This window comes from Chlorocebus sabaeus, chromosome 16 (assembly GCF_047675955.1).
Source record: "Chlorocebus sabaeus isolate Y175 chromosome 16, mChlSab1.0.hap1, whole genome shotgun sequence".
Classification (NCBI taxonomy): domain Eukaryota; kingdom Metazoa; phylum Chordata; class Mammalia; order Primates; family Cercopithecidae; genus Chlorocebus; species Chlorocebus sabaeus.
Genome location: NC_132919.1, coordinates 19,346,753 through 19,368,300, shown reverse-complemented (window position 1 = coordinate 19,368,300; position 21,548 = coordinate 19,346,753). Strand labels below are relative to the sequence as shown.

Genomic DNA, 21,548 nt, shown 5'->3' with positions numbered 1-21,548 from the left:
AGTCTCCTGCCTCAGCCTCCCGAGTAGCTGGGACTATAGGTGCCTGCCACCACGCCCAGCTAATTTTTGTATTTTTAGTATAGACGGGTTTTCACCATGTTGGTCAGGCTGGTCTTGAACTCCTAACCTTGTGATCTGCCCTCCTCAGCCTCCCAAAGTGCTGGGATTACAGGCATGAGCTACCGCGCCCAGCCCTTTTTTTTTTTTTTTTTTCTTCCTTGAGACAGGGTCTTATTCTGTCACCTAGGCTGGAGCGCAGTGGTGCAATCTTGGCTCACTGCAACCTCTGCTCCTGGGCTCAAGCTATCCTCTCACATCTGCCCCCCAAGTAGCTGGGACTACAGGTGCAAGCCGCGATACCTGGCTAATTTTTGTATTTTTTTGTAGAGAGGGGTTCACCATGTTTCCCAGGCTGATCTTGAACTCTTGAGCTCAAACCACCCGCCTCCAGCCTCCCAAAATGCTAGGATTACAGGCTTAAGCCACTGTACCTGGCCTTATTTATTGTGCTTTTTGTCTTTTATAACAGTTTTCAATTCAAATTCTATTTTGTCTGATAGCCAACCTTGCACTTCTCTTTTGCTTGGAATAGCTTTTTCCATCATTTTGCTTTCAATATTTTTGTGTCTTTAAATTTAAAGCGAGTCTCTTTTTCTTTTTTTTTTTTTTCTTTTTTTCTTGAGACGGAGTCTCACTCTTTCATCCAAGCTGGAGTGCAGTGGCACAATCTCAGCTCACTGCAACCTCCGTGTCCCAAATTCAAGCTATCCTCTCACTTCAGCTGGTTCCACAGATGTGCAGCACCATGTCTGGCTAAGTTTTTTGTATTTTTGGTTTCATCATGTTGCCCAGACTGGTCTTGAATTCCTGAGCTTAAGCGATCCGCTTGGGATTAGAGGCGTGAGCCACCTCACATGGCCTAAAGGGAGTCTCTGTTTACAGACAGTTTATAGTTGGATTATTTCCTTTTAATCTACCTTGCCAATCTCTGCCTAGGGAGATCTATTTACATTTAAAGTAATTACTGATAAGGAAAGATTTTTGCCATTTCACTATTTTTATGTCTTACAGCTTTTTTGTCCCACATTTATTCCATTACTGCTCTCGTGTTGTTTGATTTTTTTTAATAGTGATGTGTTTTGATTCCCTTCTCATTTCCTTTTGTGTATATTTTTCCTTGTGGTTACCTGGGGATTACATATAACATCTAAAGTTACTGAATTCATATTAACTTAACTCTAGTTGCATACAAAAACTACTACTGTATTGGTCTGTCCCCCCTTTATGTTGATATCACAAATTAAGTCTTTATAATAGTTTTAATGCATTTGTCTTTTGAACTCTGTAGAAAGTGAAAAGTAAAATTACAAACCAAAATTACAGTACTATTGGATTTTAAATTGCCGTTGGCATTTATCTTTTCCAGAGATCTTTATGTCTTCATGTGGCTTTTCTTTACTGTCTAGCTCTTTTCATTTCAACCTGAAGTACTCTCTTTAACATTTCTTATAGGGGAGGTCTTGTTACGGTAATGAATTCCCTCTGCTTTTGTTTTTCTGGAGATATTTTAATTTCTTCCTGAGTTTTGAAGGACAGTTTTGTGGAATGTAGAATTCTCAGTTTACTTTTTTTTTTTTCTTTCAGCACTTTAGATAATATCCCACTGCCTTCTGGCCTCAAGATTTCTGATGGGAAATTGGGTGATATTCTTATTAAGGATCCCTGTACATTACAAGTTGCTTCTCTCTTGCTGTTTCCAAGATTCTCTCTGTCTTTTAAAAGTTTGATTCTGTATCTCTGTTTGGGTCTCATCAGTTTGTCTTAGAGTTTTTGGAAGTTGCCTTTTTTTTTTTTGATATGGAGTTTCTCCCTTGTTGCCTAAGCTGTAGTGCAATGGCAGGATCTTGGCTCACCGCAACCTCTGCCTCCCAGGTTCAAGCAATTCCCCTGCCTCAGCCTCCTGAGTAGCTGGGATTACAGGCATTTGCCACCATGCCCACTAATTTTGTATTTTTAGTAGAATCGGGGTTTCTCCAGGTTGGTCAGGCTGGTCTCAAACTCCCGACCTCAGCTGATCCGCCCACCTCCGCCTCCCAAAGTGCTGGGATTATAGGCGTGAGCCACCATGCCTGGCCCAACCTAATTCTTATCTTAGGTAAAAACAGCAATACTTGAAAATGTCAGACCAGAGAAATCATTAAGACATGTTTAATGAAAATACTTAGCAAATTAACCCTGATCTTGTAGCTTTTAGGGAAAAAAGTAACTTTTCCTGTAGTAATAGTTGTGATACTAACAGAGATTTGTGGAAATACACTCCAGGATTTTGGTTTGCTAATGTATAGTATAATATGGAAATCCACATTGGTATTTAAATAAGATGGACTGGAATTTGAATTCTAGTCCCTCACCTTACTAACTCTTTGACATTGGACAAGAAACATGGTCTTTGTGTGCTTTTAATTTTCTTACCCATGATAGGAGGATATATTTCCTCAGATAAGGTTTGTGAAGCCCCCAGTTCATTGTCTTAGTGAATGTCGAATACTCAGTAGAGGATAGCTGTAATTGTTTCCATGTCAGGGAAAATATTTGAAATGGTCTGAATACCTATTTTCTTAATGTTTTGTAAAGTTGGAATAAAAATTAAGTTCATGTAGTTGGAAATATTTATACGTATTAGGGAGAAGTTAAGCTGAGAGTTGCTCTGAACCATGAGAATTATTGTCAATAGTGAAACAACTATTGAATGTGTTATTTTTGTAGTTTTTTTTTTTTTTTTTTTTTTTTTTTTGAGACGGAGTCTTACTCTTGCCCAGGCTGGAGTGCAGTGGCGCGATCTTAGCTCACTGCAAGCTCCGCTTCCAGGATTCATGCCATTCTCCTGCCTCAGCCTCCCAAGCAGCTGGGACTACAGGCGCCTGCCACCTTGCCCAGCTAATTTTTTGTATTTTTAGTAGAGACAGGATTTCACCGTGTTAGCCAGGATGGTCTCAATCGCCTGACCTTAGGTGATCTGCCCGCCTCAGCCTCCCAAAGTGCTGGGCTTACAAGCGTGAGCCACCATGCCCGGCCAGTTTTTTCTCTTTTTAATGTGAAACCAGCATTAGGAGTACATCTAGGGGCGAAGGATAGTTTGCTGTATAAATCAGCTGCCTCAATTTCCTCTTAGGACAATTAACAGCTGTAGTTCACATGGGTTCTACACGGTCCTGGAGATCATAGTTCTCCTGTGGAGCTGTCCACTGGGGGGTGGCATATGTTAGAGAACATGTCTGTGTAAGTAGCATCAGAGTATGTTGTGTTGGTGATAGATGTTGTGAAAATGCATAATTACTTAAAATTTGTTGATTCATTATTTTATATGATTATAAAAATAATTTTTATAGAGGATTTATAAAAAATATGCTTTTACATTTAAAGGAAATGGAGGCTATATAAAGAAGTTAAATTCTGATCTCAAAGATGTTGTGTTGAATACGTTGAGAAAAATAACCTGGTTGATATTTTAGTCAATGTCTCTTTAAAGGTTATATTCTCATTTCTTGTTACAGAAGCATTTTTTAGCCATCCTTTTCTTGAGCAAGTTCCAGTAAAAAAATGTGAGTACCCATTTTTTGTATTTTCACTTAAAGAATGAATGCAAGCTTTAGGAAAAATTAATTATTTTTATTACAAAATTGATCTTTTATTGTCCCTCTTAAAATTTCATTGAATTTACTTTTTTTTTTTTTTTTTTAAATGGAGTCTTGCTCTGTCACCCAGGCTGGAGTGCAGTGGTGCAAACTCTGCCTCCTAGTTTCAAGTGATTCTCCTGCCTCAGCCTCCGGAGTAACTGGGATTACAGGCGGGTACCACCACATCTGGGTAATTTTTGTATTGTTAGTAGAGACGAGGTTTTACCATGTTGGCCAGGCTGGTCTCAAACTCCTGACCTCAAGTGATCCTCCCGCCTCAGCCTCCCAAAGTGTTGGGATTATAGGAGTGAACCCCTGTGCCTGGCCTGATTTTCTTAGATACCTACGATTGTGTTTGTTGAATAACTGTTCTATTTTTCCTTCTGAAACAAAGTTGAAATAGTTTTAGTAATTGCTGCATTTTTAGTTTCATCAGCAGATGTGGTAATAAATAGGTGAATGCAAATTTTCAGGGAACACAAAGGTGTAGTGGTTTTGGCAGGTGTTTCTATTATACAGGTCATGTGACTGCACTACAAAATGATGTAGTTCATTTGTGTTTCTTCCTTTAGCTTGCCCAGTTCCAGTGCCTGTGTATTCTGGTTCTGTCTCTGGAAGCTCCTGTGGCAGCTCTCCATCTTGTCGTTTTGCTTCTCCACCAGTAAGTTCTGGTTTTATTAAAAATAGTTTCAGAGTTAGTGCTATTACATCTGTTCTCAAATGGAGCATGAACATACACTATGGATATTCTTTTTATGTGTAATGTTTACTAATGCAGTTGAGGTTTGGGAGAAAGAACATTATAGTTGGGTCAAATGGACCTGTATTTGGACCTCTGCCCATATGTTACTGTGTAAGCTCCAGAAAGAAATATCACCTCTCTGGGCCATTTTCCTCTGAACAGTGAGTACAGTAATATCACCTTTTTATATCCTATGGTGTTTTGGTGATGATACTTACAAAGAGTACCCATTACAGGTGGATAGGCAATAAATATTTTATCTGAATGCTATAGACATGAGCTTGGATTTTTTTTGTATGTGGAATTTCTACTGATGGAGGAGTCACCTCTGAGCCAGATTTCACTGACTTAAGATTCTCCTAATCGTGATTTTTGGCGCTTTAAGGTGGCCTCTACTCAAACCTCTTCCTTTTGCTGAAGCTCCCAAGCCATTTTCTTCATGGCTGTGTTCCCTCCCATTTCAGTACTTCTTCCTAATCCTGAGGCCTTCTGGTCACTCTTGTCACTTCTTCCTACTCCACTCTCCCAGGGTTTTACCTAGCTCTCCTCTTAGGTTTTTTTCTTTTTTCCTTTTTTTTTTTTTGAGATGGAGTCTCGCTCTGTCACCCAGGCTGGAGTGTAGTGGCGCCATCTTGGCTCACTGCAACCTCCGCCTCCTGGGTTTAAGCGATTCTGTAGCCTCAGCCTCCCAAGTAGCAGGGACTATGGGTGCACACCACCACACCCAGCTAATTTTTTGTATCTTTTTTTTTTGAGACAGAATCTCGCCCTGTTGCCCAGGCTGGAGTGCAGTGGCACGATCTCGGCTTACTGCAGCCTCCACCTCCTGGGGTCAAGCAGTTCTCTGCCTCAGTCTCCTGAGTAGCAGGGATTACAGGCACGTGCCACCACGCCCGGCTAATTTTTGTATTTTTAGTAGAGACAGGGTTTCACCATCTTGGCCAGGCTGGTGTTGAACTCCTGACCTTGTGATCTACTTGCCTCCCAAAGTACTGGGATTACAGGCGTGAGCCACCGCGCCCAGCCTTTTTTATATCTTTAGTAGAGATGGGGTTTCACTATGTTGGCCAGGCTGGTCTCAAACTCCTGACCTCCAGTGATCTGCCCACCTTGGCCTCCCAAAGTGTGAGCCACGGCACCCGGCCTCAGACATCAGTTTCTTGAATGCCTCTGGCACAAAGGTTAGGGAGCCATAAAAATGAGGCAACTCAGAGGTTTAAGTGGATGGGACTTGCAGCCTCCATGTGCCTTACCTGTTATACTAACTAGGACACCTTTTTTTTGTATATCAAGTGAGTGTAATTTACCTACCTTGTAGGGTTCTTCAGGGATAAGTGAGTGCAAGCACTTACTGCATGCAGGGTCTGACACATAGTATATAATGCAGGAGGTGGCAACTGTTAGGTAAAGCAGATGCAGATGTAGCCTGTTGCAAACAGACAAGTCTCAAAACTGGCAATAAATGTTTCTTATGCAGCCCTGCAAATTCATACCAAGTAGATAAAGCAGATTATGTTAATAAGACTTACGTTCTGGTGAACTAAAAAAATTAAGAGCCAGGCATGCTGGCACCAATCCTAGCCCTGCTGCTTGCCCACTCAGTGACTTTGGGCTGGTCAGTTAGAGAGGTGGGCCATGGTGTCCTCATCTGGACCATAGGCTTGATTAACCTTTGCTTGCAGGGTCCTGGTAGTAATGTGTGGGAAGTGCCTAGCCATGGCAAATTCTCAATAAATTGTGGCCATTATTATGAACCATATATTTGACACAATGTAATATGAAAAGCAAAGCTTGTGCTAGAGAAAAGAACAACAGGGAAGAATCTAATTTTGGGAGAGCAAACATAAAGGAGCCTGTGGGATGATAGTGTGACTGAGGGATGAGAGGCCAGCAGGGAGGACGTTGAACTGGAAATTTTCTTTGACTGGAGAGAGCATTTTGGGGTTTTTGTTGGTTGAAAGAGAACAAAATAGCAGCCAGGTTAGGGCTGCCAAGGAGTAGCTGAATGTAGAACTAACTGGAGGAGTGAAGAGAGGCAGGAGAAAGAGAAGGACTTTTTTAGGTGTTAGAAACTCTGGTGGACAAACCTATTTTTACTGAGGCAGGAAGACTGTTTGATCCCAGGAGTTCAAGACTAGCCATCTCTACTAAAAAAAAAAAAAAAAAAAAAAAAATAGCCAGGTGTGCCTGGGCATGAGTGTAGACTCAGCTGTAAGGGAGGCTGAAATGGGAGGATTGCTTGATCCCAGGAGTTCAAGGCCAGCCTGGGCGATATAGTAAGAACCTGCCTCTACTAAAAAAAAAAAAAAAAAAAAAAAAAAAAATCCATCGGGGCGTGGTGACTCGACGCCTGTAATCCCAACACTTTGGGAGGCTGAGGTGGCTGGATCAGGAGATCAGGACCATCCTGGCTAACATAGTGAAACCCCGTCGCTACTAAAAACACAAAAAATTAGCCAAGCGTGGTGGCACGCACCTGTAGTCCCAGCTACTCAGGAGACTGAGGCAGGAGAATTGCTTGAACCTGGGAGGTGGAGGTTGCGGTGAGCCAAGATCGCGCCACTGCACTCCAGCCTGGGCAACAGAGCAAGACTCTGTCTCAATAAAAAAAACAAACCAAACGAAAAACAGTAAAATGGCCGGGTGTGGTGGTTCATGCCTGTAATTCCAGCACTTTGGGAGTCTGAGGCGGGTGGACCACTTGAGGTCAGGAGTTTGAGACCAGCCTGGCCAACATGCCAAAACCCTGTCTCGGTGTTTTTTCAAATGCAAAAATTAGCCAGGCATGGCGGCATGCACCTGTAATCCCAGATACTCAGGAGGCTGAGGCAGTAGAATCACTTGAACCCAGGAGGCAGAGGCTGCAGTGAGCCGAGATCACACCACTGCACTGCAGCCTGGGTAACAGCGAGACTCCATCTCAAAAAAAAAAAAAAAAAAAAAACAATAAGTCACTGGCATAAACATATCCTTTTTATGTCTTATTCATTAGAGTTCTTTAAAACATAAGGTTGGGCCGGGCTCAGTGGCTCATGCCTGTAATCCAGCACTTTCGGAGGCCGAGGTGAGTAAATCGCTTGAGATCAGGAGTTTGGGACCTGCCTGGCCAACACGGTGAAAATTTGTCTCTACTAAAAATACAAAAATTAGCCAGGTGTGGTGGTATGCACCTGTAATCCCAGCTACTTGGGAGGCTGAGGTGGGAGAATCGCTTGAACCGAGGAGGCGGAGGTTGCAGTGAGCTGAGATTGTGCCACTGCAGAGTGAGACTTTGTGACTTCGTCTCAAAAAAAAAAAAAAAAAAAAAAACAGCCAAAAAACCCAGATAAGGTCAGCTGGGTACGCTTGCTCACACCTGTAATCCTAGCACTTTGGAAGGCCAAGGGGGGAGGATTGCTTGAGACCAGCTTGGGCAACATGGTGAAATCCCATCTCTACAAAAAAATTAAAAATTAGCTGGGTGCTTGAGCCTCTGACAGAGAGACCCTGTCTCAAAAACCAACCAACCAACCAACCAACCAACCAACCAATAAACACTATTTTAGGAAGCCTTTTAAAAAAATGGAAATAAAGTAGAAAACGGGAAAAAAGGAAAGTACAAATCTTTGTATCTAGTTTCCAGTTACTGGGATTGGAAAATGGGGTGGTTTTATAGACCTTATATTTAACATAACGTGTCAAAAAGAAGATGATTTCATATATGCATCCCTTTCCTTCTTTCTAGGACTGGTGTAGACTCATACAGAGGCTTGAGATACACAGGCATGCGATATAGCATTGTCGTTTTTACATTCTCATGTAAATATCTAGCTGCTATTTTATTCCAGAAAAATTCTAGGCCCCCCCAAAACAAAAAATTATAAACAATAAAATCTCCAAATCACTCTTTTAATTATGATACTGACTGGAGATTAAATGCTATTTAGATGGTAAATCTTGAATATTTATTTATTTATTTATTTGAGACAGAGTCTCACTCTGTCACCCAGGCTGGAGTGCAGTGGCGCGATCTCGGCTCACTGCAACCTCCGCCTCCCGGGTTCAAGCAATTCTCCTGCCTCAGTCTCCTGAGTAGCTGGGATTACAGGCATGCGCCACCACTTCCAGGTAATTTTTGTATTTTTTTAGTAGAGATAGGGTTTCGCTATGTTGGCCAGGCTGGTCTCGAACTCCTGACTTCAGGTGATCCGCCTGCCTCGGCCTCCCAGAGTGCTAGGATTATAGGTGTGAGCCACCTCGCCCAGCCTATTTATTCATTTTATAACATTTATTGATTACCTACTTTGTGTGATGTTCTGGTTTATACTAATGAATGAGATGACCAGGTCCCTGACATTAAGGGGGTTTTAATTTAATTGTATGGAGAAGAGGTAGGTAGCTCAATCATTGCCAGAAGCATGTGTATATGTATCTTCATTGCCTATGGTAATGTGATTGGGGAACGTCAAAATTAGGCTAAAGATTTAGGAGGGCTACTCAGAAGAGGGGATTGTTTGAGCTGAGTTTTGAAGAAAGTTTGCTAGATCAATTAGTGAATGATATTGTAAGCAGAAGAATTTCCGTACATGAAGTCATAAAAGCATGAGCCACTGAAGGAACTCTAGCTCTCCATGGCCATTTACATTTAAATTTGTTAAAATTAAATGAATTTTAAAATTCACTTTCTTATTCACACCAGCCACATTTCAAGTGCTTAGTAGCCTTAGCCAGTTGGTGGCTCCCGTGGTGCATGTCTCAAATATAGGCCTTTTCCATCATTGCAGAAAGGACAAGGCTGCACTCAGTAGATCAGTTTGGTGGATGTAGAGAGCATTGTTGATAGGTGAAGGGGAAAGACAGCTATAGAGGTAGACAGAGGCCTGGGAGTATTTGGAGGTCAAGCAAATGAATTTCAGCTGCATTCTCAAAAGTTGTAGTGAGCCAGGCTGGTGGCTCACACCTGTAATCCCAGCACTTCGGGAGGCCTAGGCTGGTGGATCACGAGGTCAAGAGATTGAGACCATTCTGGCCAACATGGTGAAACCCCATTTCTACTAAAAATACAAAAATTAAGCTGGGCGTGGTGGGGTGCGCCTGTAGTTCCAGCTACTCGGGAGGCTGAGGCAGGAGAATCGGTTGAACCTGGGAGGCGGAGGTTGCAGTGAGCTGAGATCACCCCACTGCACTCCAGCCTGGTGATAGAGTGAGACTCCGTCTCAAAAAAAAAAAAGGTGTGGTGAGCCATTGGAATTATTTTAAAGTGAAGAGTGCTATGATCCACTGTGTTTTTTAGCTAGATTTTCCCAAAAGCAGGGTGGAGGACTAGGTTGGAGTGAGAGGAAATACAGAGGTCTGCACTAGCAGAGAGAGAACACCTTGAGACCCTTGCACCTTTTATGATCATTTTTGTTGTTTTCGTCATTACTGTTTTGAGAACAAAGCCTGAACTAAGGCGGCAATAGGAAAGGAGAAGAGCCAGGTAAGAGAAAGGCAAAGAGCGCACAGATCTTGAAGATTGCTTGAACTTGGGACCTGAGGAAGAGTGAGACTTTGCTAGTGACAATGGCTGACTGGCAGGGTCACTCTGAGGGAACTTGGGGAGCAGTGCTTTGGAATATAAAGGTGAGAGTTAACATACAGGCATGGATGTGTTATATAGGCAAGTGAACAAACGGATCTAGAGCTCGTCAGAGAGAATCGTGGCTGGAGATCAAAAAGTGGGAACCATCATTCTGTGAGTGGTAGTTAAAGGTAGGAGGGACGGTGAGCATGGTCGCTCGGATAAATACAACAACTGAAGTGTGAGGAGCCCAGGGTGGCTCATGGGGAACTCTGTACTCTTCTGCTCCTCCTTTTTGAGGGGCACATGAGAAGTATGTGCTCACAAAAGAGACTCAGAAGGAGTCCCCAAGAAGTAGGAGGAAAAACAAGACATTGCAGGGTCACTGAATGAAGGGGCAGAGTGTTGAGAAGAATGGTCCATAGTACAGATGGAGCAGAAAGTTCAAGTACCTTAAGGAGTATGAGAGATACCTGCTGGACTTGGCAATAGAAATTATTGATAATCTTAGTAAAGGCAATTTTATTCAAGGATTGAAGACAGAGTGGGTTATGTTGAATTAAGGAATATATAGGATGTGACAAATTTCAGTCAGTGAAGATAATTTCAAGAAATGTTTACAGGCTCACACCTGTAATCCCAACACTTTGGGGGGCTGAGGCATGTGGATCATGAGGTCAGGAGTTCAAGACCAGCCTGGCCAAGATGGTGAAACCCCGTCTCTACTAAAACTACAAAAATTAGCCAGGCATGGTGGCAGATGTTTGTAATCCCAGCTACTCGGGAGGCTGAGGCAGGAGAATCACTTGAACCTGGGTGGCAGAGGTTGCAGTGAGCTGAGATCATGCCACTGCACTCCAGTCTGGGTGACACACTGAGATTCCATCTCAAAAAAAAAGAAAAAAGAAAAAAAAAAAAGAAATGGAGAAGAGATGGTAATTCGAGAGGGTTGTAGGGATTTGAGATGTGAGAAAGTTAAACATGGTTATCTACAGAGGGGAAAAATGCCATAATAAAGGGAGAGTGTGAAAATGTCAGGAGCCGAGGTTACTGGGGACATAGAGGTTACTGGGGACGTAGAGGAGCATGGAATGCAGAGCACAGGTGGAGAGAGAAGCTCCCATGGAAGAGAAGCATCTCTTCCACTGTTATGAGGAAGAACGACCAGGGTGATTGTAGATGCAGGTAATTTTGTAAATAGCGGGAGAAGAAACTGGGAAAGTTCCTGCCTAAACCACTGGAAAGAAATTGTGGAGTTAGATACTTAGAATCACATCTCAGCTTGACTCCTTTTTAGTTGTGTGATCTAGGGCAAATTACCTGTCTGAACTTTGTTTATTTATATGTGAAATGGAGTTCACAATAGGTCTAAAGTTAGATAACATGGAAAGCTCTTAACAGTGCCTAGCCCATGGTTGAGGCTTAGTAGTGCTAGTTCTTTCATCTTCCCTTCCTTTCATTACTTTGAGATACAAAGTCTCTTCAAAAAGTGATAAGGAGAGATTGTGTCAAGTGCATGTCACACACATGAAAATAACTGGTATCAGTGACTGATACCCTGGCACAGTGACATTCAGAGGAGCAGCAGCAGTGAACCAGGTATTTAAGGCTTGGGTTTAAAGAGCATAATATAGTATTTTTCCTTTCCTTAAATAAAGGCAAAGATGAAACAGGTTAATAGGGGCTTAACACAATAAGCTATGAAGTTCATTGTTGTAGAAAACCATTGTATAGTCAAGATATTCAATGAGTTGTCAGCTAGGGTCCTTGAACTAGATAAACGACAAAAGATACGTAGCTAGTTAGCTCTAAGTATTTGTTTAAATGTATTTACATGGTTTTCTTCTCTTCCTATTCTATCTCCTACTAACAAACCAACTACTACCCCTGATAAAACAAAAACAAGAGGAACACATGCACACCTGTAAGGTTTTCCAAGTCTATAAATATATTTCTGGTCTTAAGTGCAGGCACCCTTCCTGATTTGTCTACTTTTTTACATAATGTGGTCTCTTGGTTTCCTCCTTGTAATTTTTCTTCATTATATATTTAAAATTTTTGTGTGTGTAAGATGTCATTAATTTAAAGTCTCTGGACATTTGTGTTTAGTCATTAAGTGTAGAGTTATTAAGTATCTGCTTTGTTAGGCCATGAGCTAGAACTGGGGGATGCTGTGATGATAAAAATTCACTTTCTCAAAAACCTCAGGAGAGGGAGGCAAGTACATGTGGATAAGTGGTATGATATATTTTTAAGTATCATTTTTGGAAGACATTTTAGAAGTCTTTATGCAAACACTTTTAAAAGAAAGGTTTTCTAAAGGAAAGCTTTTCCAGAGAGATTTTTTGAAACCTTAGATGGAATTGGACTTTATGCCCACTTTTGTGGGGGAAAAAAAAAAAATTCCTTAGTCTAGGCCGGGCGCAGTGGCTCATGCCTGTAATCCCAGCACTTTGGAAGGCTGAGGCAGGTAGATCACGAGGTCAGGAGATCAAGACCATCCTGGCTAACATGGTGAAACCCCGTCTCTACTAAAAAATAGAAAAAATTAGTCGAGCATGTTGGCGGGTCTCTGTAGTCCCAGCTACTTGGGAGACTGAGGCAGGAGAATGGCGTGAGCCCGGGAGGCGGAGCTTGCAGTGAGCCAAGTTCATGCCGCTGCACTCCAGCCTGGGCGACAGAGCGAGACTCCATCACACAAAAAAAAAAAATTTCCTTAGTCTAGTCACTATTCTGACTTGTATTTGATTATTAGGCCAGTTTTAATTTTATGTTGTTAATTTTAGTCCCTTCCAGATATGCAGCATATTCAGGAAGAAAACTTATCTTCCCCACCATTGGGTCCTCCCAACTATCTACAAGTTTCCAAAGATTCTGCCAGTACTAGTAGCAAGAATTCTTCTTGTGACACGGATGACTTTGTTTTGGTGCCACACAACATCTCGTCAGACCACTCATGTGAGAATCTTTTCTACTTGTACACATTATATTATTTAATCTACTAAACTAGCATCTTTTTTTAACCCGTACATTACACTTTCTTGCATAGGGCACCTTTTCAAATGAGCATTTTATTTAGTTGTTTAAATTCTCAGAATTATATTCCTACCTTTCTAAAATTTGCTCAGTCATCTTCTATTAAACAGTAAGTTTGGATTCTGAAGGTACATGAAAACTTTGTAGCAAATGATCTCAAATTCTGTTTGTATCCAAACAGAAACAGAGAAACCAGTGAATGAGTACTTATTTAGTAGATGCTCATTCTAGGCAATTTGCTAGTTGTTGTGAAGACCGTAATCCCTAGACTGAATGTAATTAAGTATTAGCTGACTGCGGAAGGGAAAACATGGACCACAGCAGCAGTGCTGTGGCAGTTTATAACCAGCATTATGAGAACTGAGAGTTACCTTTAAAAGTCATCTAGTACAGTGGTTTTATTTCTTTACCAAAAGTAATTAAAATTTTAAAATCATGAAACATTTTAAACAAAATAATAGAGCATATACTCAAGGTACCCACTAGGCTGTGTTACTTTTATATAGGTCAGTATTTTGCCATATTTGTCTTAGATGTCTTTTTAAAATATATAAAATGCTGTAAGTCCCCTACGCAGTGGCTCATGCCTGTAATCCCACCACTTTGGGAGGCTAAGGTGGGCGGATCATGAGGTCAGGAGTTTGAGACCAGCCTGACCAACATGGTGAAACCCCATCTCTACTAAAAATACAAAAATTAGCCAGGCATGGTGGCGCACACCTGTAATCCCAGCTACTTAGAAGGCTGAGGCTGGAGAATTGCTTGAACCTCCTCCAGGAGCACTGGGGTCCCCGGCAGGCAGAGGTTGCAGTGAACCGAGATTGTGCCATTGCACTCCAACCTGGGTGACAGAGAGTGACTCTGTCTCAAAAAACAAACAAAAACAAAACAAAAAAATGCTGTAAGTACAGCTAAAGTGCCTTTTCTCTTTCTGCTCTTGCTAGGGGTATATTCTTCCTGTAGATTTTGTATTTCTACATATAATTGTATCCATACTTAAGATTTTTGTGTTTTTACAGTTACAGGTTGAGCCTGCCAAATTAGAAAATCTGAAATGCCCCCAAATCTGAAACTTTTAGAGTGCCAGCATGATGCTCAATGGAAATGCTCACTGAAGCATTTCAGATTTTAGATTTTTGCATTTGGAGTGCTCAGTATAATGTAAATATTCTAAAATTCGAAATTCATTCTAATATCTGAATTGTATAATTGTATAATATAACTAAAACACAGTTTATCCATTTCCCTACTGATTTATAGTTGGGTTATTTCTACCTTTTCACTATCCAAAATGTAATGAGCCAGGCATTGTGGTTCACAACCTGTAATCCCAGTAGTTTAGGAGGCTGAGGAGGAAGGATTGCTTGAACCCAGGAATTTGAAACCAGTCTGGGCAACATAGTGAGATTTTTTCTCTACAGAAATAAAAAAGTTAGCCAGGCGTGGTGGTGCACACCTGTAATCAGAGCTTCTCTGGGGGCTGAAGTGGGAGGATCGCATGAACCCCCAATTTCAAGACCAGCTGGGCATCATGGCGAGACCCCATCTTTACCAAAAATAGAAAGCTGGGTGTGGTGGTGCATGCCTGGAGTCTCAGCTTGGGAGTTTGAGGCTGCAGTGAGCCATGATTGTGCCACTGCACTCCAGCCTGGGCAACAGAGCAAGACCCTGTCTCAAAAAATATATATATATTATAACAGACATTCTTGTGTACGTGTCCCAGAACTTCTTCTAACTGAAAACTTAGATATCTACAACTTTGTAATATATTGGTACAAACAACTTGTACTAATATTCTTTTTCATGCAGCCCTAGTGTTATGATGGTGTTCTATATTTTCTTCTAAAGATTTTTTTTCACATATAATTTTACCTGTAATTCATTTTTGTAGATGGAGCAAGGTAGAGATCGGTCAGTTGTCTTATTTATTAAATATTTGTCTTTTCTCCACTGATAAGCAGTGTCACGTTTGTCATGTCAGCTTGAAATACAGGATGGGGTTTCTTTTTTTGTCTATATTATAATAATTTTTAAATTTGTGTGTGTCAGTATGTGTGTGTGGTCAGGGAGGGAAGGAGGGGCAGAGAGCAGAGAGCATTTCAGTGTTCTTCAGAATCACTCTGGCTATTCTTGGCCCTTTCCCCCAACATATAGTTTAATTTCGGCTTGATAATTTTATGAAAACCATTTTGGCATTTTGATGGGAATTGCATTGACTGTATAGTATGACCTATTCAAGGACAGGTAGGTTCTTTACAATATTAAGTCACCTAATTAGGAATGTGTATTTCTCCACTTATTTAGGTTTCTTTAATGTGTTTTGATACATTTTTATACTTTTCTATATAAAGAGCATTCACATCTTTTGTTTTATTCTAGTTGTCTTTTTTCTTGTGTGTGCTGGTGTAAATGTTTCAGAACTGCTCCTGTCAAGATCTTCCTGCTGCCAAATCCTAGGGGTCAGTTCTCATTCCTCATTGTCCTGATGTATCCACACTTGTTACAGTTGATCTCGCCCTTCTTTTTAATGATTAAAAATGTGCTATTGTGAAACGTATCATACATACAAGATGTTTAAAACAGCTATACAGTTTAAAAGTAATGTATAACAAATACCTGAGTGCCCAGCTGATTTTTATCTTTTGTTGGTCTGATTTTCCATCTTTTTGTCTTATTGCTCTAATTTAATTTCATTAATGTTTCTTCTTACCCTTTTAGGGAGTTTTTATTTTATGCCCTCATGTTTTAAATTTTCAGAAGTTTTTTCTCTGAGTATTGTTCTTATTTCAACATGCAGTATATTGTTGTATGCTTCTTGAGGATGGAGAATTTAAAAGTTGTTTGAGAGCTCTATACATGGGAACGTCTCATTGACAGCAAGCCTCTTTGATGAATGATATGGCGGGGGCAATTCTTGGGACTATTTCCCTTTTGGAGGGCTACTCAGATCCCCCAAAAGACTCATCCAGTATTTTGCGTAAAGAGAACCTGATACTATCTGGATTTGCAAAATGGGTGAAGAAGTATGGAGTTCTCAATAGTCAGTGTAAAATTTCATTTAATAACTCTTTTCCACTAATCTTTTGTCAGTGTAGTACCCTTGCTTTTAATTTTTCCTGCTGTTCTGCAGTCCAGAGATCCTCTGTTTTACTCTGTCCCAAGTGTGAATGTACAGTGGGAGATGGGCATTGCCTACCTGCATAAGGTTGGGGAAAGGATATAAAATTCTAACTATTTCTTTTAAAAAGAATTCTGTATAAAAAAAATACGTTGTATTATGTATGTTTAAGCTATGCAACATGATATTATGAGATATACAAATGGCTTACAATTTTTTGACTTTACGTGAATAGGAAAATGATTTACATTCAGTAGAAACCATCCCTCACATTTTGAATTTTGATATTTTTCTGTATTAGCAATATGCGGTACAGAACTCTCTTCTGATGCTGGGTAGAAGCAGTGAGCTGCAGCTCCTAGTCAGCCCGCGATCACCAGAGTAAACAGCTGATGCTGGAGATACTCAACACTTTATAAAACAGGCTTTGTGTGCCCAATTGTAGGCTAGTGTAAGTATTCTGAGCGTGTTTAAGGTAGCTGGGCTTAGCCATGATGTTCGGTAAGTTAGGTGTATTAAATGCATTTTGACTCAGGACAATTTCAACCTACAATGGGTTTATTCAAAAGTGACACCATCTTAGGTTGAGGGGCATCTGTCTATAGTAAAATGGTTACTACAGTGAAATAAATTAATGTATTCATCAACTCACATAGTTATCCACGCCCGCTCCACGAGCAGCTGTAATCTATTCACTTACCAAAAATCCTGAGTACGATACACTATGATGAACTATATTCTGACTGCTTCTAAACAGACTTTCAGTCAATCCTGCTTTTAGTCCTACCTTCAGTGCCACTCTGAAAGGTATCTGGTACTGCTGATTACTCAGCATTTTGGAGTTCTGTGATGTAAATTGGTTTACTTCTGGGCTTTCCAGCTGTCTAAGGTTCTATCTTCTTGGGTCAGCTAAGTCAAATACTACTCGTCCATCAACTTTATACCTTCCAAATTTTGATGGCTGTGGACTTTTCTGTTTTTTTTTTTTTTATCCTTGTGAGTTTAGGCTCTTCTCTTTTCTGTCCTTCCCGTTGCCTCTGTAGTTTCAGAATTACAATATGGTATCAAAACTCTATGAATATTACTTAAAATATGATTATTTACTGGTCCTGACTTAAAATTTTTTTTAAATGTGGTCATTGAAAGCCATTTAAGATCTTTTTGTGAATCTTTTTTGTCCTTAGGATAATCCCACTGGGTATATGCAATCAAATTATTGAGTATCAAAGTTATTTGAGGCCGGGTTCAGTGGCTCATGTCTGTAATCTCAGCACTTTGGAAGGCCGAGGTGGGCAGATCACTTGAGGTCAGGAGTTCGAGACCAGCCTAGCCAACATGGGGAAACCCCGTCTCTACTAAAAATACAAAAATTAGCTGGATATGGTGGCACACACCTGTAATCCCAGCTACTTAGGAGACTGAGGCAGGAGAATTGCTTGAACCTTGGAGGCGGAGGTTGCAGTGAGCCGAGATCATGCTCCTGTCTGTCTCAAAAATACATAAATTAAAAAAAAAAAAAGTTACTTGAAATAATTTCCCTCTTGTGATTAAGCTATCAGGTTGCTACATGATTAGATTCTTTTACTTTTGATTTTTAGGGATTTTATTTTCTTTTGATTTAATTTCGTTTGAAAATTATGTATGGTTTCAAACTCAAAGCTATGAAAGAAAATACACTTAGTGAAGTCTGGCTTCTATCCTTGCCTCCTCTCCCTGTTTTCTGAATTCTCCTATAGGCAAGTATTCATTGTCTTTAAATAAAAATGGACTTCCCCTTTGCCCTGCTACTCTTTGTCCCCTTACCCTGATTTATTTTCCTTTATAACGGTTATTGCTACCTGACATTATTGTGGTTTTTTTTTTTTTTTTTTTTTTTTTTTTGAGAATGGGGTCTTGCTGTGTTGCCCAGGCAGGTCTCAAACTCCTGGGCTCAAGCTGTTCTCCCGCCTCTAAATGATGGGATTCCAGGCATGAACTACCACATCTGGCCTTCTATGACATGTTGTTCAACAACCCATGCAAGACCTGAGAGAGTGTTATGCAGGAGGATGGGGTAATCCGACATTTTATTGAACTAGACTTTGTTTTATGGTCAGTTCTTCTATTATGTTATATACATGTTCTTTGCAAAATTTTGCTATAAACTTATGTGCAAAATGGTGTTAAGGGCACAACTCTCAGAACCTTTGTCATTGACACAGAAAATGGAACCTGATAAAAACAGTAGCACAGTTTTTGCATGTTTAATGGTGAAGAAATATGTAAACACTGCAATAAATATGGCATTTTATTTTGAAGAAGACCTCAAATTTGCTTATAGAAGTGGATATCCAAAGAGTTGCAGCCTATGTCTTCAGCTAGGTGTAGTTTTCTGAGGTCATCTATTATTTCTTATAGATGAAATCATAACATAAGCCAATGGTAATTTTGTGCATGAAATCCTAATAATCATGTTGGAACAAATTTGTGTTTTTTTAAGCAGATGGTATAACAGGAACTGATTGTACTTTTTTCTCCTTTAGATGATATGCCAATGGGGACTGCTGGCAGGCGTGCTTCAAATGAGTTCTTGGTGTGTGGAGGGTATGTATATTTACATTGTCTTATTAAAATATTTTTTATATTTTATTTTTGTGGGTAAGGTTATAGAACTTAGTGTTCTTGATTTAAGGTTTATTTTGTTTTACAGTCCATTATTTCTCCTTTTTTTTTTTGAGATGGGAGTCTGGCTCTGTTGCCCAGACTGGAATGCAGTAGTGCGATTTCGGCTCACTGCAAGCCCCGCCTCCGGGTTCACGCTATTCTCCTGCCTCAGCCTCCCGAGTAGCTGGGACTGTAGGCACCTGCCACCACGCCCGGCTAACTTTTTGTATTTTTAATAGAGACAGGGTTTCACTGTGTTAGCCAGGATGGTCTCGATCTCCTGACCTCATGATCCACCCGCCTCAGCCTCCCAAAGTGTTGGGATTACAGGTGTGAGCCACCACACCCAGGCTCATTATGTCTTTTCTTGAAATTTTATTTAGTTATTTTTTTCTTTGAGACGGAGTCTTGCTCTGTGGCCCAGACTGGAGTGCATTGGTGGGATATTGGCTCACTACAACCTCCGCCTCCTGGGTTCAAGCGATTCTCCTGTCTCAGCCTCCTGAGTAGCTGGGATTACAGGCATGTGCCACCACGCCCTGCTAATTTTTTTTTTTGAGACGGAGTCTCGTCCTGTCATCCAGGCTGGAGTGCAGTGGCGGGATCTCGGCTCACTGAAACCTCTACCTCCCGGGTTAAAGTGATTCTTCTGCTTCAGCCTCCTGAGTAGATGGAATTACAGGTATGCACCACCATGCCCGGCTAGTTTTTCGTATCTTTAGTAGACATGGGGTTTCACCATGTTGGCCAGGCTGGTCTGACACTCCTGACCTCAGGTAATCCGCCCGCCTCAGCCTCCCAAAGTGCTGGGATTACAGGTGTGAACCACTGCGCCCGGCCTGAAATTTTAATTGTGATAAAAAACACATAAAATCTACTATTTCAGCCATTTTAATGTTTATAGTTCATTAGTGTTAAATATGTTCATATTGTTATGCAACTAATTTCTAAGACTTTTTCGTTTTGCAAATCTAATCTGAAACTCTATACTCATTAAACATTACTTCCCCATTTCCCCTACCCCTCAAGGCCCTGATAATAACCACATTCTGCTCTCTGTTTCTATGAATTTGACTACTTTAGATACCTCATGTAAGTGAAACCATATAGCATTTGTCTTTTTTGTGACTTGGCTTATTTCACTTAGCATAATGACTGTAAGGTTCATCCATGTTGTGGCATGTGACAGGCCTCTTCCCTTTTTATAGCCGAATTATATTCCATGGTGTGTATATGCTGCATTTTGTCTCTCCATTCATCCATTGATGAACATTTGGGTTGCTTCAACCTCTTTGCTATTGTGCATGCTGTTATGAACGTCAGTGTGTAAATATCTCCTTAAGATCCTGCTTTCAGTACCTTTGGATATGTACCGAGAAGTGAGATTGCTGGCTCATATGGTAATTTTGTATTTAATTTTTTAAGGAATTGGCTAAATTTTCCATAGCGGTTGTGCCATTTTACAATCCCACCAACAGTGCACAGGGGTTCCTGTTTCTCCACATTCTTACCAGCATTTGTTATGTTCTATTTTTTTGATAGTAGCCATCCTAATTAATGAGTGTGAGGTGATACCTCATTGTGATTTCGATTTGCACTTCTCTAATGATTAGTGATGTTGAGCATCTTTTCTTATATGCCTTAGCCATTTGTATGTCATCTTTGGAGAAATGTCCAGTCAAGATCTTTGCTCATTTTTAAATTGAGTTATTTGGGTTTTTGTTGTTGGGTTTTAAGAGTTCTCTCTATATTTTGGATGTTAGCCTCTTGTCAGGTATGATTTGCAAATATTTATTCCCATTCTGTTGGTTGTCTTTTGACTCTTTGTGTCCTTTGATACATGAAAGTTTTTTTAAGTTTGAGGAGGTCATATTTGTCTATTTTTTGTTTTGTTGCCTGTGCTTTTGGCATCATATTCAATAAATCATTGCCTACTCTTAATGTCATTAAGTTTTCCCTCTATGTTTTCTTCTAGGAGCTTTATAGTTTTGGGTATAATGTTCAGGCCTTTAATCCCCTTTGAGTTAATTTTTGTATATGGTGTATGATAAGATTCCAGCTTTACTCTTTTGCATGTGGATATCCAGTTTTCCCAGCACTATTTGCTGAAGAGATTGTCCCTGTCCCATTGTGTGGTCTTAGCATTCTTGTCTGAGATCATTTCACTGTATATGCAAGAGTATCTTTTTTTTTTTTTTTTAAGATGGAGTTTTGCTCTTGCTCACTCAGGCTGGAGTGCAGTGGTGCGATTTTGGCTCACTGCAGCCTCCGCCTCCCAGGTTCAAGCAAGTCTCCTGCGTCAGCCTCCAGGGTAGCTGGGATTACAGGTACCTGCCACCACGCCTGGCTAATTTTTTTTTTTTTTTTTTGAGACGGAGTCTCGCTCTGTCGCCCAGACTGGAGTGCAGTGGCCAGATCTCAGCTCACTGCAACCTCCGCCTCCCGGGTTTATGCTATTCTCCTGCCTCAGCCTCCCAAGTAGCTGGGACTACAGGCACCCGCCACCTCGCCCGGCTAGTTTTTTGTATTTTTTGGTAGAGACGAGGTTTCACCAGGTTAGCCAGGATGGTCTCGATCTCCTGACCTTGTGATCCGCCCGTCTCGGCCTCCCAAAGTGCTGGGATTACAGGCTTGAGCCACCGCGCCCGGCCTACCTGGCTAATTTTTTGTATTTTTAGTAGAGATGGCGTTTCGCCATGTTGGTCAGGCCTGTCTCAAACTCCTGACCTCGTGATCCACCTGCCTCAGCCTCCCAAACTTTAAACAATTTGATGTACTCTAAGGCACCCCTTG

The 21,548-nt window shown here is 40.9% G+C and overlaps 1 protein-coding gene across 6 annotated transcripts in view; it reads left to right on the top strand.

Annotated features, from left to right (window-relative positions):
• ULK2 (unc-51 like autophagy activating kinase 2) overlaps positions 1 to 21,548 on the top strand; it is a 100,331-nt gene that overhangs the window by 42,109 nt on the left and 36,674 nt on the right. For all 6 annotated transcript variants that reach the window (XM_008010636.3, XM_037987206.2, XM_037987204.2 and 3 more), the window contains 4 exons: positions 3,555 to 3,602; positions 4,250 to 4,338; positions 12,745 to 12,916; positions 18,635 to 18,695. In XM_008010636.3, the coding sequence (XP_008008827.1) occupies positions 3,555 to 3,602; positions 4,250 to 4,338; positions 12,745 to 12,916; positions 18,635 to 18,695 (370 nt within the window). The remainder of the gene's footprint in view (positions 1 to 3,554; positions 3,603 to 4,249; positions 4,339 to 12,744; positions 12,917 to 18,634; positions 18,696 to 21,548) is intronic.